Genomic DNA, 13,361 nt, shown 5'->3' with positions numbered 1-13,361 from the left:
ATTATCATCTCGTCTATGCAATTACCAGATGCCTTACATTGCATTCTTTCTGTTTGAAAGACTAAAGTGATTTCTATCTTTATGCCTGGGTTCTGACTGATATATCATATTTATAACACACGCTACATATGTTGTAATATATTACTCTCTGGGAGTGGTAGTAAAACATACATATTCGTATGCAGTTTAATGTCCAAACGTAGTCTAGATATAACTTGGTAGACAAAATATTATGTTATTAAATTTAATAAATTCAAATTATGTTTTAATTATATTTTCGATTTATTATTAATACTTACCAGGGAGCCTGGCTGGTACAGCTACAAGTGGAAAATTGCCACTGTCAATACTCCCACCAGGTGATGTATCTGATTGAACTGAGCAATCTGGAGGTAAATATGAAGCACTACAGTGACAGTGCTTTTTGTTATTGCATACCTAAAAGAAGGAGAAATATCACCTTATAAGATAAGCAACTAGATTTATATGTGTTCAAGTAGAATTATAAAATAATATGTATGTCAGATAAGGCCAATTTTCCTATATGTTGTGTGTGGTGAGTGTGTGTGTGTGTGTGTAGCAATGCATTTAGTTTCCTAAAATTAGACTCAATGATTTCTATTTTCACCTCATAGTACGCTACTTACGCCTCTATGATTGCATTTGTCTGTAGTACAATCATAACCCAAGTATGAAGAACTCACACATCTTTGATTCTTGCAAACCTAAAAAGGATGAGCAAAAATAAATTAATTGACATGCCATCTAGAGTTGCCATTTAATTAAAAGCATTCCATACCATACCATATTACCATGGACTAATAATTCTTAGCAACAAGAATTAGAATACTAACAATGAATAGTTAATGTATTGAGCTACTATCTTTCCAGCACTAGATGAGACACTGATTATCTAGGAGTAAACAAAACAATAACAGCTTCTTCCCTGCTTAGATTGGGATAGCAGGTACAAATATGAAATGAGTAAAACACAAATAAGCATGTAATAAGTGCTGTAATGAAAACATTGATTTATAAAAGTGTAAAATACAGGAAATGTGTCAAATATTTGAGAACAGTAAAACCTTCTCATTGAGCCCTGATGATAGATCAGAATTAATTGGTGTAAAAGACAGAGTATTATAAAAAAGAAATAATATTTAAAATGATTCTGCCTTGGAAGAATATATTGAATCTTTGAGAAATCTAAAGGGCAGTGTGGTCATTCAGTCATTCATTAAATACATATTTGAGTCCTACAAATGTACCTGGCCCCAAGAAGGCATCAGTGAACAACACGAATCTCATCTTGTTCATATCATAACAAAGAGAGAGAAACAAACAAAACACTTGATATTATGTGAGAGGAGATATTTAATGGCATGATTGTGTAGAATCTTATATTCTTCATGAGCAAGTTGGCCAAATACAGCAATTTGCTGTATTTACATATTGGAAGAGGGAAAGCTGATAAAAGTAGGTTTTGGAAAAGAGAATGGAAAGGGCAATAGCCTGAAGATACAAAGTTAGAATGTCATTGCTGTAGTCCACAAAAATGATAACCATACAGTGAAACTGAGTGGCAATGAGGATAGAAACCAGTAGATGTATTTGAGATAGAAAGTTTAAACCAGCTGAGCTGGAGTAATATACGTAGTAAAAAGAGATGGATGAATGACACCAAGGATTCTGACTTGTTTAATTCTCTTGCTGGTAGTTAAATCAACTGAGATAAGGAAAGTTAAGCATAAAGACAAAGGTTTAGTAATTGTTTTCAGAGATCACTTTTGACCTATATCAAATAATACTATGTTTCAAAAGAACAAAAAATGTTTGATGAACTCATACAAACACCCAAAGCGACTAATGGTAAGCCCAAGAACATGTAATTAGAAATATTTTTTATTTTAAAAGTTTGCTAAAGAATATTGGCAATATTTTGGGAGATTTTTTTCTCTTATAATAAAGGATCATAACACATTAACTTTTAAAGTCAGAGAGTTAATCTGTTCACATAGTTTTTGCCCAATATTATTGAGTATGAAAAAATACATTTTTGTGTTGGAGAGATGGCAATGCATACCTCTGTTTAAGATTTACAGGGAAATGGACTAATGATGAATAGATGGCCAGGTTATCTTGGATGGCTGTGGTACTAGCATAAAAAGTACTAGCTCTGAATACTGTATACAGATTAGTGCTGCTGTAGTTATAAATCTGTTCTGTTAGCATGCTTCCTTCACACCTAACTACAACTTAAATAGAGAAGTTAGAGATATAATTTGCAGAGCCATTGTCCAGAAAAAAGTAAACCTAATTCTCAGAACCATTAAATATATTAACTGTCTAGAGAAACAAAAGTTGAGGAAGGGTTGTTGGTATTACTGGTACCCTTTTTCTGCAATGAAGTGTTGTTGTGGTTTCTTGTTTTTGTCTGTTTGGTTTTTGTTTGTTTGTTTGTTTTTGCTTTAACATGCCTGTGGCAGAGTGCTTAACTTCAGTTGCATCATGCAGGAAGTTTCGCTAGGGAAAAATAGCATCCAAATTAAGAAACTAGCTAAAAAAAATTAAAAATATTTATAACCATATAGCAATAGTAATATTAGATAAAAAATACAATTCTTTTTTATTCTTCACCAAACTCTCTAAAACAGATTTATTTTTGTTTTGAGATAAGACTCATAATGCAGCCTCTTTTATTGTCATTAGGCAGAATAGGTTCCTACAGAAACCCTCTTGTTATCGAGGGACTAAAATACTAAGTGAAATAAAATCTGTACATACTATTTTTTTTTTTTTTGAGCTAGGGTCGGTCTCAGTCTGTTGCCCAGGCTGGAGTGCAGTGGCATGGTCTCAGCTCACTGCAGCCTATGCTTCCTGGGTTCAAGCAATTCTCATGCCTCAGCCTCTCAAGTAACTGCGATTACAGGTTTGTGCCACCATGCCCAGTTAATTTTTGTATTTTCAGTAGAGATGGAGTTTCACCATGTTGGCCAGGCTCATACTCTTTTTTTAAAGGCATAATTGTGCCAGAGATAAAAATCATTTTTAGGTTCAGAAAATGTGAAACAATGTGATTCCACAAAAGCAACTAAAACTGAAGGCAGCACTCCTCCAGTGGCCACCAATGACCAAGCATTTTGGATTTAAATGATCATTTGCAACCTACAACAGTGGCAGAATTCCAAGCAGGTTATATCAAACTTTCAATAAATAGTCTGGGGAGGTACATCAGAAAAATGGTGATATAGGAAACAAAACAAAATCAGGCTGAAATAACATTATAGGAGCTCCGGCAACAATCAAAGGTCTGTAGCAACCAGTAAAATACTGAAGAACACATTGTCACAGTCAAAATGGTAGAAAATTTTATGGCATTTTTGTCTGAATGAGGCAGCAGCTAAATTCTCAATCCCTTCCCTCAAACTGAAGGATGCAGCACAGATCTTATTGGCAATCTTCTAACTTGTCTGGTAGCTGCCTTAAGGACTGGTTTTTGATTTGCCTAACTCAAATCTCAGATGGAAAGAAGCAGTATAGACTGCTAGGGAAAGTTGCAGGGAGAGTAACATTTGCAGACACCTGGGGCAAGAGATTATGGTGGAGACATAATTGTAGCTCCCACAATAATACCCACAGTGTCATGGGAGGGACCTGGTGGGAGGTATTATGGTGGCAGGTTTTTCCCATGCTGGTCTCCTGATAGTGAATAAGTCTCATGAGATCTGACGGTTTTATAAAGGGCAGTTCCCCTGCACACACTCTCTTGCCTGCCTCTATGTGAGATATGCCTTTGTTCCTCCCTTCTGCCATGATTGTGAGACCTCCCCAGTCATGTGGAGCTGTGAGCCCATTAAATCTTGTTTTCTTTATAAATTACCCAGTTTCAGGCATGTCTTGATTAACAGCATGAGAACAGACTAATACAGTAAAATTGGTACCAGGAATGGAGTGCTACTGTAAAGATACCCAAAATGTGGAAGCAATTTTGGAACTGGGTAACAGCCAGAGATTGAAATCATTTGGAGGGCTAAGAATAAGATGGGAAAAAGTGGGAAAGTTTGGAACTTCCTAGAGACTTGTTGAATGACTTTGACCAAAAAGCGCTTAGTGATATGAACAATGAAGTCCAGGCTGAGGTAGTCTCAGATGGAAATGAGGAACTTGTTGGAAACTGGAGAAAAGGTGACTCTTTGTTATGTTTTAGCAAGGAGAGTGGCAGTATTTTGCCCCTGCCCCAGAAATCTGTGTAACTTTGAACTTGAGAGAGATGATTTAGGCTATCTGGCAGAAGAAATTTCTAAGCAGCAAAGCATTCAAGAAGAAGCAAAGTATAAAAGTTGGAAAACTTTGCAGCCTGATGATGCAATAGAAAAAAAGAACCCTTGTTCTGGGGAAAAATTAGAGTCTGCTGCAGAAATTTGCATAAGTAATGAGGAGTCAAATGTTAGTCATCAAGACAGTGGGGAAAACGTCTCCAAGGCATATCAGAGACTTTCATGGTAGCCCTTCCCATCACAGACACAGAGACTTAGGAGGGAAAAATGGTTTCCTCGGCAGGGCCCAGGGTCCCCATGCTCTATACCGCCTCAGGACTTGGCACCCTGCATCCCAGCTACTCTAGCTATGGCTAAAAGGGTCCAAGGTACAGCTCAGCCCATAGCTTTAGAGGGTGCAAGTAATAGTAAATCCACCGGAATAGTAAATCCACCACCTCCTTAAAGCATGAATTTCACAGGACCTATAAAACAGTAAAACACACACATACACACACACACACACACACACAAAGAAAAACAAGGTATTTAGGCAAGAAATAGCATGAAAATGGGGCAATTAAACAACCTGCCACCTTGCCCAAGTTTGTAGAAGGCTCTGTTCTGTAGAAGTTCTTTACTAATTTCTTTAGTATTATCTGAACTTTGGGGTCGACCTGAATATAAAGCTTAGGGTCATCCCAGATCCTTTCTGAGCATGCATCTTTCCTAGGCCTGTGTGTGGTTTTTTAGTTTCTCAAATACATGGTTGATTTAAAATGTATTATTTTTCCAACTCATCCCATCCTCATCCTAGTGTTCCTAAATGGCTACTTGATAAGACATCACTTTTGTCATGAACACTGTGGCAGGGTATTGCCTGTCATACATTCTTCATCCCATTCACTAACTGTGGATATAACCGGAGTTCCAATCAACCATTTTGAAGGCAATATGAAAGAGGGTCACAAACAAGATCTATAGCTAAAAACTGGACTGAGTCTGGATCATTGATGACATAATGGCACCCAGTAACTGCACTGGATGGACAAACTCCAAAATTACTTTGTATTATGGGAAAAAAATAACTACCAACTATTTAAGCCACTCTTGGTGGTTCCCATTTCCTGTGCAATTCCTACCTCACATAACATATTTTAACCTGTTTAGAAACAATGGAGAATTTAAAATGTAAGATAGTCTTGAGCATTAATTTAGTAAGAAGTTTTCAAACTAAATTTAATGAAAGCAAATGTGTTGCACAATTTTTTAAATGACTTACATTTTGTGCGAGAATTTGGAATGACAATTTTTTTATTTGTATACACTCTTACTTTCTAATTTTCTAAATGAATATTAGTAAAGTTAGTATAGTTTTCCTTTCCCTCCTTTCTTCACTAAGGGGCTTACTGTATTCTGTTACTTATTAAGCCAGAGAGGCTTTATAATTTAAACATGACACTAATTTGAGCTTGCACCTCCTTATGTATATATGTGTTTGTATGTAAGTAGTTCATATTTCGTATAATAAAAAAATCTCAGAAGGCAAAAACTAATGATATATATGCATAGCTACCATATTGAATGCAAAGTAAGAAAGATAGATATGTAGATAGATAAATATTCTACAACTCCATGTGTGTGTGCATGTCTATGAAAAATTGATGGAAGGTTCCTAAAAATAAAAAGTTATTACATCTCAGATATGTGACTTTGATTGATTTTTTCTTTATTCTGTGAGTTTGTTTATTATTTTCATCAGTAAAATGGGCATATATTATTTTAATGGCTATTTTAAAATAATTATACCAAAAGATAATTTATGACATTAGATGTATTCTCTGTGTAATATGAGATAATTTAATAAAATACAGTAAATGAACAATGCGGTTCTCAATTCAGGTAGTACACACATTTCAATGAAAAAAGTACTAAATAACCAATGAAATAGTCATAGCAATGTCATCTATGCATGATTGCAAATATTTTATTCTTTTAAAGTTTGTTTTTTTCCTGATTTTCTGTATTGAATATACACTTAAATTCTGAGAAAAAATACTAATTATGTATCATTTAAGAACAGAGTCTAGGCCAGGTGCTGTGGCTCATGCCTGTAATCCCAGCACTTTAGGAGGCTGAGCTGAATGGATCACCTGAGGTCATGAGTCTGAGATCGGCGTGGCCAACATGGCAAAATCCCATCTCTACTAAAAATATAAAAATTAGCCGGGCATGGTGGTACCTCCTGTAATCCCAGCTACTCAAGAGGCTGAGGCAGGAGAATCACTTGAACCTAGGAGGCACTGAGCAGAGATCACACCGCTGTACTCTAGCCAGGGCGAGAGTGACATTCGTCTCAAAAAAGGACAAAGTCTAAAATATTAGGAAATTATTTGGAAATAAAAGACTACCTACCTTATTTGAACCACAAGAAGTTCCATCTTTTATCCACATCTTGTGGCTGTCTTCATGATCACTGGCAAATTCCACAGCAACACAGAGATGTCCACTTATGTTGGCATAAATAATAGTGGCTCTTGGAATTTGTAATAAAAATTCACCTGCATATTTACATATTAATTTTCCACACTGCAGATTGCTATAATTTATCCATAAATAAAAATTATTAATTTTAATTTAGAGAAGTACAGTAATATAATTTCTAAAATAGATAGATTTAAATAAAGTATTCAAGGTTTGCAAGAGAATATATGCAATTCATTTTAAAACACACACACAAAAAGGGCCTTGCCTAAATTGCCAATAATAACTGAACATTTTAGTAATTATGAACTAAAGTTGGTGCAAAACTAATAGTGGTTTTTGCCACAGTTTTAATGGCAAAAGCCACAATCGTTTTTGCACCAACCTAATATTCCCTAGTTAGCCTGACAAGTTTTTTTGTGATTCCTTCACTTTCCTTTGAAACTGAAACAAAATCAAACCCAAGTTCAAATGAATTTAACATCTTTTAACCTTTTGAGTGATTTTAAAAATGAAGATTTCAAGGTCACTCACATTAATTAACGAAAATAATCACTGATTAATACTACAGGGTTACCACTATATATATCACATAAGGTAGTATGTCCTACAGATTAATGTCAGCATTTGCCTATAGTACATGCTATAAACCATAAGATTTTTATTTGGCCCTTGCATCCTGTTTGGAATCTTAAATCCTACCACATGACCATTGCTACATCAGAAGATTCAGGAAACCATGGAGGCAGAGTGACTAACCCTAGATCAACTACATATGTTGAGCTAGACAACATATGTTATCTAAATAGCCTCCTAATCAGCAAAATCTCAACAGTGATGAAAATCTAGATGTCTTCGAGTAGTTTTCTATGGTCTGAACTTTTCTCCCTTTGGTCAAAAGAAGACAACGAAAATGGGCAAACCAGCCCCTGAAGTGGTCAGGCATCATCGAGCAAGGACTTGGAGTTGATAAAAGTTGTTCTACACTTATAGTGCATGCACGCACCTGTTAAACATTAAGTAATTTCATAGAACATCAACCTTAGGCAAAGCCATTCTGCGACCATGAAAGATTAAGAAAATAAGCAAGTTCACTTCATAGATCATGTCTGAACACAGATGAGAAACAAACATTGTCCAAGCCACAAATTTACTGGACATTCAACTAACATGTGTGACTATTGCTTCTTTAGCAATTACAGCTTTAGCTTCACTTTAGTCTTCCCTCTTCATATATAAGATTAAGATACACAATCATACAATTATTAATATCTCTACTTTAAAACATCTAATTTACAGCAAATGTCTATTTCCTGAAACCTTCCTAAAAATCACCTAACTCAAGTCCGAATCTCTAGAACTGGCACGCTCCACAATTTCTCATAATGTGCATTCTCACCACCCAACATGTAAAAAAAACCCAACTTGTTCAGCTTCAGCTGCCTTCTTGGTGGTCTTTGGCTGGAAGGCATTGTAGTAAGGTAGAAGTGTAATCTAAAACACACATGCTTACACTTTGAAGGCACTGGAATGTAACCAGAAAGAGAAGGACTATATAACTGAGCTTTAAGAATGGGAACTGCAGCACCAGATATTCTGTAGATGTGGCTTTGTTTAATAATTTATGAAAGCACATCCAAGGTTGAAGATTCTTAGCTTCAATAATCCAAGGACATAACTAAAATACAGGCCTAATATCAGTTAGTTGACTGGAAACTTAGACTGAGAAGTAAAATCTGAATATAAATTTCAGATTTATATTCAGCCTGAAACCTGGATGACTACTGAACTAATTAAGCATGTGTGGTGAAGAATCCAGGGAGCACATAAAAGGCATCTCCTGGAGGCATAAAGAAATGAACAATGTTTTCAGTTCCTGCGCAGAGACAGGTTTGGTTTATAGTTTGAGTCCAGCTATGTTAAATCCCTTCCATTACAAAATTCTAGCCTTCAGAAAAGCAGAAGTGAATGCAATTTCTATTATATAATAGTCATATTATATGATACAAAGTTAAACATATGCTAAACATACAAAGAAAAAGTGAAATATAACATAGAGGGCAAATAAATTACTAGATATCAATACCAATACTACCCAGACATTGCATTCAGCAGAGAAGCCCTTTAACGCAGCTAACATAAAAAGGATCAATGATGCAAAGGAAAATGTAGTCAGAATAGCTAGACGTTTTCCTTTAGTAAGTATATACTTTAGCAGTTACAAAGCAAATTTCTGTACATTTGGAATGTGAGTATATGAGGAAGCAACTTGTATACTAAGATGTACTTTATGGTAGTTAATTAGAATTTGAATTATTACTAAGTTCATGTCTTAAATTCAGAGATTTAAATAAATGAATATGTGCTACATGTATGTGCATATATGAAATGCATGTTCTAGCTCTGTTGACTGAGAAGGTTGAGAGGTAATGAGAAACAGTAGACGTGCAGACTACTGGTGCTTAGGTATTTATTTTCAAATACCGTCTTCTAAGAAAAGGAATCAAGGCTTCTTGGATAAATAGCTGAATCCAGAACAGAAGTAGAAGAAGTGCAATGCAGCCTATAACATCTTTTCATGTGCTGGAAAAATTTGGAAGTTGTTAAAAAGTCATACAGACTTTTGAAAAGGATACATTAACCAACTCAAAGGGATTTTCAATAGTCAAAATTAAGATAATTTGAGCAAAAGTATCAAAATAAATAACGATAGTAATGTATTCTATCCTATTAAATAAAATAACAATTACTGTGTCTAAACTGATACACATAAATACATAGATAAGTAAATAAATAAAAGTATAGAAGTGTCTGCTTCTTCCTACAGTACATTTCTAGCTAATAAGGGCAAAGTCAATAATACAGTTAGAAAATCACTAATGGATTTTAAAACTAGTTAAAGTTTGAGGAGAAACAGAATACGCGCAGGGTCTCAATACAACTCCTCCAAAATTACATGTTAAACCCAAAAAGAAAACAGTAATTTCACAGTTGAAAGATTTAGAGAATAATGACTTTATCAAAACATTTAACCTAAAATGTCCAATACTGAAAGAAAATGGCACATACCTTTTAAAAAACCAGGGTACAACAACATCACTTCAGTGACAAACATGCCAAAATGTATAACTTACATATAATTATGAAAAATTTCAAAGAAACCTAAATTGTGGGAAAATTCTTCAAATTACTTAACTGATAGTATTTTTTAAAAACTAATAAAAATAAACAAATAAAAACAAAAACGTTCCAAATGAAAGAACTCTAAAAATACATTATGAGTAAATATAAATATCTGACACTGGGTTTGTTCCTGAACAAGGAAAATAGCCTAAAATTACTCAGAACAATGAATGAAATTTCAATATGAACCATGTTTGATAGCTATAATAAGTTATGTAAGAACATGTATTTATTTTCAAGATAAACACACTGATATATTGAGGAATAAACAAGCACAGTTTTCATCTTACACTCAAACGGTTCAGAAACGTAATTATGAAGAGAGGAGAGGAGAGAAAAGTTAGAACAACAGAAGGGTAAAGCAGTAGGAAAAATGTAAACAACCTGTAAACCTAGGCAAAGGGTACATGGGAATTCCTTGCACTATTCATGAAAACTAGAAATTTGTTACAGAAGTTTTACTTTACTTTTGAAATAATATCAACATAAAATTTTACAACAAAGGAATGGGTATCAGTAACATTCTAGTTCTAATTTATTTATTTATTTATTTATTTTTGTGGTGGAGTCTCGCTCTGTCGCCCAGACCGGAGTGCAGTGGCGCAATCTCGGCTCACTGCAACCTCTGCCTCCCAGATTCAAGTGATTCTCCTGCCTTAGCCTCCTGAGTAACTGAGATTAGAGGCACCCGCCATCATGCCCGGCTAATTTTTGTATTTTTTGTAGAGATGGGGTTTCACCATGTTGGCCAGGCTCGTCTCTTAACTCCTGACCTCAGTTGATCCACCCGCCTCAGCTTCCCAAAGTGCTGGGATTACAGGTGAGCCACTCCGCCCGGTCTTCTAGTTCTAATTTACAAAATAATAGTAACAGATAATAGTTAGCACTCATATAGTACATACTACGTATCAGTCACCACTCTAAGTGTTTTTCATACAGCATTTATGTTTCCCACTGGCACCAAACTGGTGATGTTATTAATATTCATATTTTACATATAAAAAATAACTGAAATACGTGCCTGAGGTCACACGAATAGGTAAAGAGTGGAGTTAGGATTTAAAACCAAAATGTCTGGCTGTAGAGCACATATTCTTAAAAACCACGCTCTGGCCGGCCGCGCTGGCTCACGCCTGTAATCCCAGCACTTTGGGAGGCCGAGGCAGGTGGATCACGAGGTCAGGAGATCCAGACCATCCTGGCTAACACGGTGAAACCCCGTCTCTACTGAAAATACATAGAAATTAGCCGGGCGTTGTGGCGGGAGACTGTAGTCCCAGCTACTCAGGAGGCTGAGGCAGGAGAATGGCGTGAACCCGGGAGGCAGAGCTTGCAGTGAGCCGAGATCGCGCCACAGCACTCCAGCCTGGGTGACAGAGTGAGATTCCTTAAAAAAAAAAAGAAATAAGAAAAAAAGAAAAACATGCTTTGCTTCTTAATTCATGTATTTTAACTTCGTTACTAGGAGAATTGTCATGCTTTGTAAAAATTAAAGTAATAGCGTCACTGCACTCCAGCCTAGGCAACAGAGTGAGACTCCGTCTCAAAGAAAAAAAAGGAAAATTAAAGTAATAGCATGTATAATAAAAATGATTACTGATGGGTAATTAATGTACCTGTATGAAAATTAAACACTTTGTGGAAAAGTACAAGGGATAATTTGGGTACAGGAGAGGAGCAATGTGTCTATGATATTTATAATTTGAATAAACATGGTCTTACTTTATGTTCAGGGGATATATTGCTTACATATAAACTTAATTGTTTGATGTTATTTTCAAATATAAGTTGATAAATAGAAGGTCTAAGACAGATTTCTGAAAACATACTCAGCTTCACACTGTGTGTATCCTGAATCACCTATACCACAGTTTCCAGATACATCAGTCTTTGAATTAAGGTAAGAATAACATTCTGTAGGACCAAACTCTGCTTCTGAAAATAAAAAGGTGTGGTTAGTCATATCAAACTTATATTAATTAAAAATAAATAACAAATACACTTAAAATTCTGAAATGGTTTAACATATTCATTGTACAAAATAAGATCATACTATAACAATCAAAATAAAAACTAGATTTAAGATCACACAAAACCACTTCAATGAAATGTTTAAAAATTGAAAGGACTCTGGTATGCTGTCCAAAGACATATCCTAGACATACTCCAGAGTTAACCACTGTATTCAGTTTAGCCTCTAATCATAGTAAGTCTATTAATGCATATCATATCTATTAGCAGGCAGGAAACTTTTTTCCCTATATTGATTTATTTGTCCATTATCAGTTTTAGCATGAATGTCTTTTCAAGTCAAACCACTAACCAATTATCTTATGTTTTACATCATAATTTCCTCAGACCAGAAATATATTGGAGTCACAATTGATTCATTCGCCCCCCCATCATCAAATCCACATGCATAATCTGTATAATTTTAATTATCATAAGATCCAACCTACATGGCCAGGCACGGTGGCTTATGCCTGTAATCCCAGCACTTTGGGAGGCCGAGGCGGGTGGATCACAAGGTCAGGAGATTGAGACCAGCCTGGCTAGCACAGTGAAACCCCATCTCTACCAAAACTACAAAAAGAAAAATTAGCCGGGCGTGGTGGTGGGCACCTGTAGTCCCAGCTACTCGGGAGGCTGAGTGAAGTCTCACTAACAGAGTGGGCAGACTCAGATCTCAGCAGCAACCCACAGATGCTGTAGTGAACTGAAAAGTAACAGTTCATTTTGTCCCAGAGGTCATTTGCAAAGCTGGTTATGGGTAAGAGGTCAAAATTTTAACCTTGGCTAGGGTAGCAAACCATTGCTGGTAGACAAAAAATAGGCCAAAACAGAGAAATAAAGCCAAAATCTACAGATCAAAATGAATTTTAGGTATCCAAGAGAAACTACTGAAAGGCAGTGTGATGATACATTTTATGTGTCAACTTGACTAGGCTATAGTCCCAAATTACTCAATTAAACGCTAATCTAGGCATTGCTCTGTAGGTATTTTGTAGGTGTAATGAAGTCTACAATAAGTTTATTTTATTTAGGAAATATTATCCTAGATAATCTGGATGGGCCTGATTTAATTGTTAATAGTTGGAAGACCTTTAGAGCAGGCTTCCCTGAAAAAGAAAAAAATTCTACCTGTGAACTTCAATTTATGCTTAAAATTTCTATTCTGCCCTTTTAATTGTCTTGCCCTACAGATTTCAGGCTTGCCTAGCCAGCCCTACAATCTCATCTGCCAATTATTTGCATAGATACGCATTCAAAATTCTATATACAATAAAATATCTCTATCTATATCTATCTACCTACAGAGAGGAAGAGAGAGTGCAGAATTACATATCCAAAGAATTCTGTTTCTCTGGTGTAGTTCTGGTTGATAGAATTGATAAACAAAGGGGTCAGTGATGTTTTAACTTGGGCATATTCTCATTT

At 35.5% G+C, this 13,361-nt stretch overlaps 1 protein-coding gene across 3 annotated transcripts in view; it reads right to left on the bottom strand.

Annotated features, from left to right (window-relative positions):
• LOC105476622 (ADAM metallopeptidase domain 2) overlaps nt 1–13,361 on the bottom strand; it is a 113,243-nt gene that overhangs the window by 11,317 nt on the left and 88,565 nt on the right. For all 3 annotated transcript variants that reach the window (XM_071068344.1, XM_071068345.1, XM_071068347.1), the window contains exons 15-18: nt 11,753–11,858; nt 6,672–6,855; nt 648–725; nt 300–438 (exon numbers count right to left, since the gene is read on the bottom strand). In XM_071068344.1, coding sequence (XP_070924445.1) covers nt 300–438; nt 648–725; nt 6,672–6,855; nt 11,753–11,858 — 507 coding nt within the window. The remainder of the gene's footprint in view (nt 1–299; nt 439–647; nt 726–6,671; nt 6,856–11,752; nt 11,859–13,361) is intronic.

The sequence above is a fragment of the Macaca nemestrina genome, chromosome 8 (genome assembly GCF_043159975.1).
Source record: "Macaca nemestrina isolate mMacNem1 chromosome 8, mMacNem.hap1, whole genome shotgun sequence".
In the NCBI taxonomy this organism is placed as follows: domain Eukaryota; kingdom Metazoa; phylum Chordata; class Mammalia; order Primates; family Cercopithecidae; genus Macaca; species Macaca nemestrina.
This window is presented reverse-complemented; position numbering and strand designations above follow the sequence as displayed.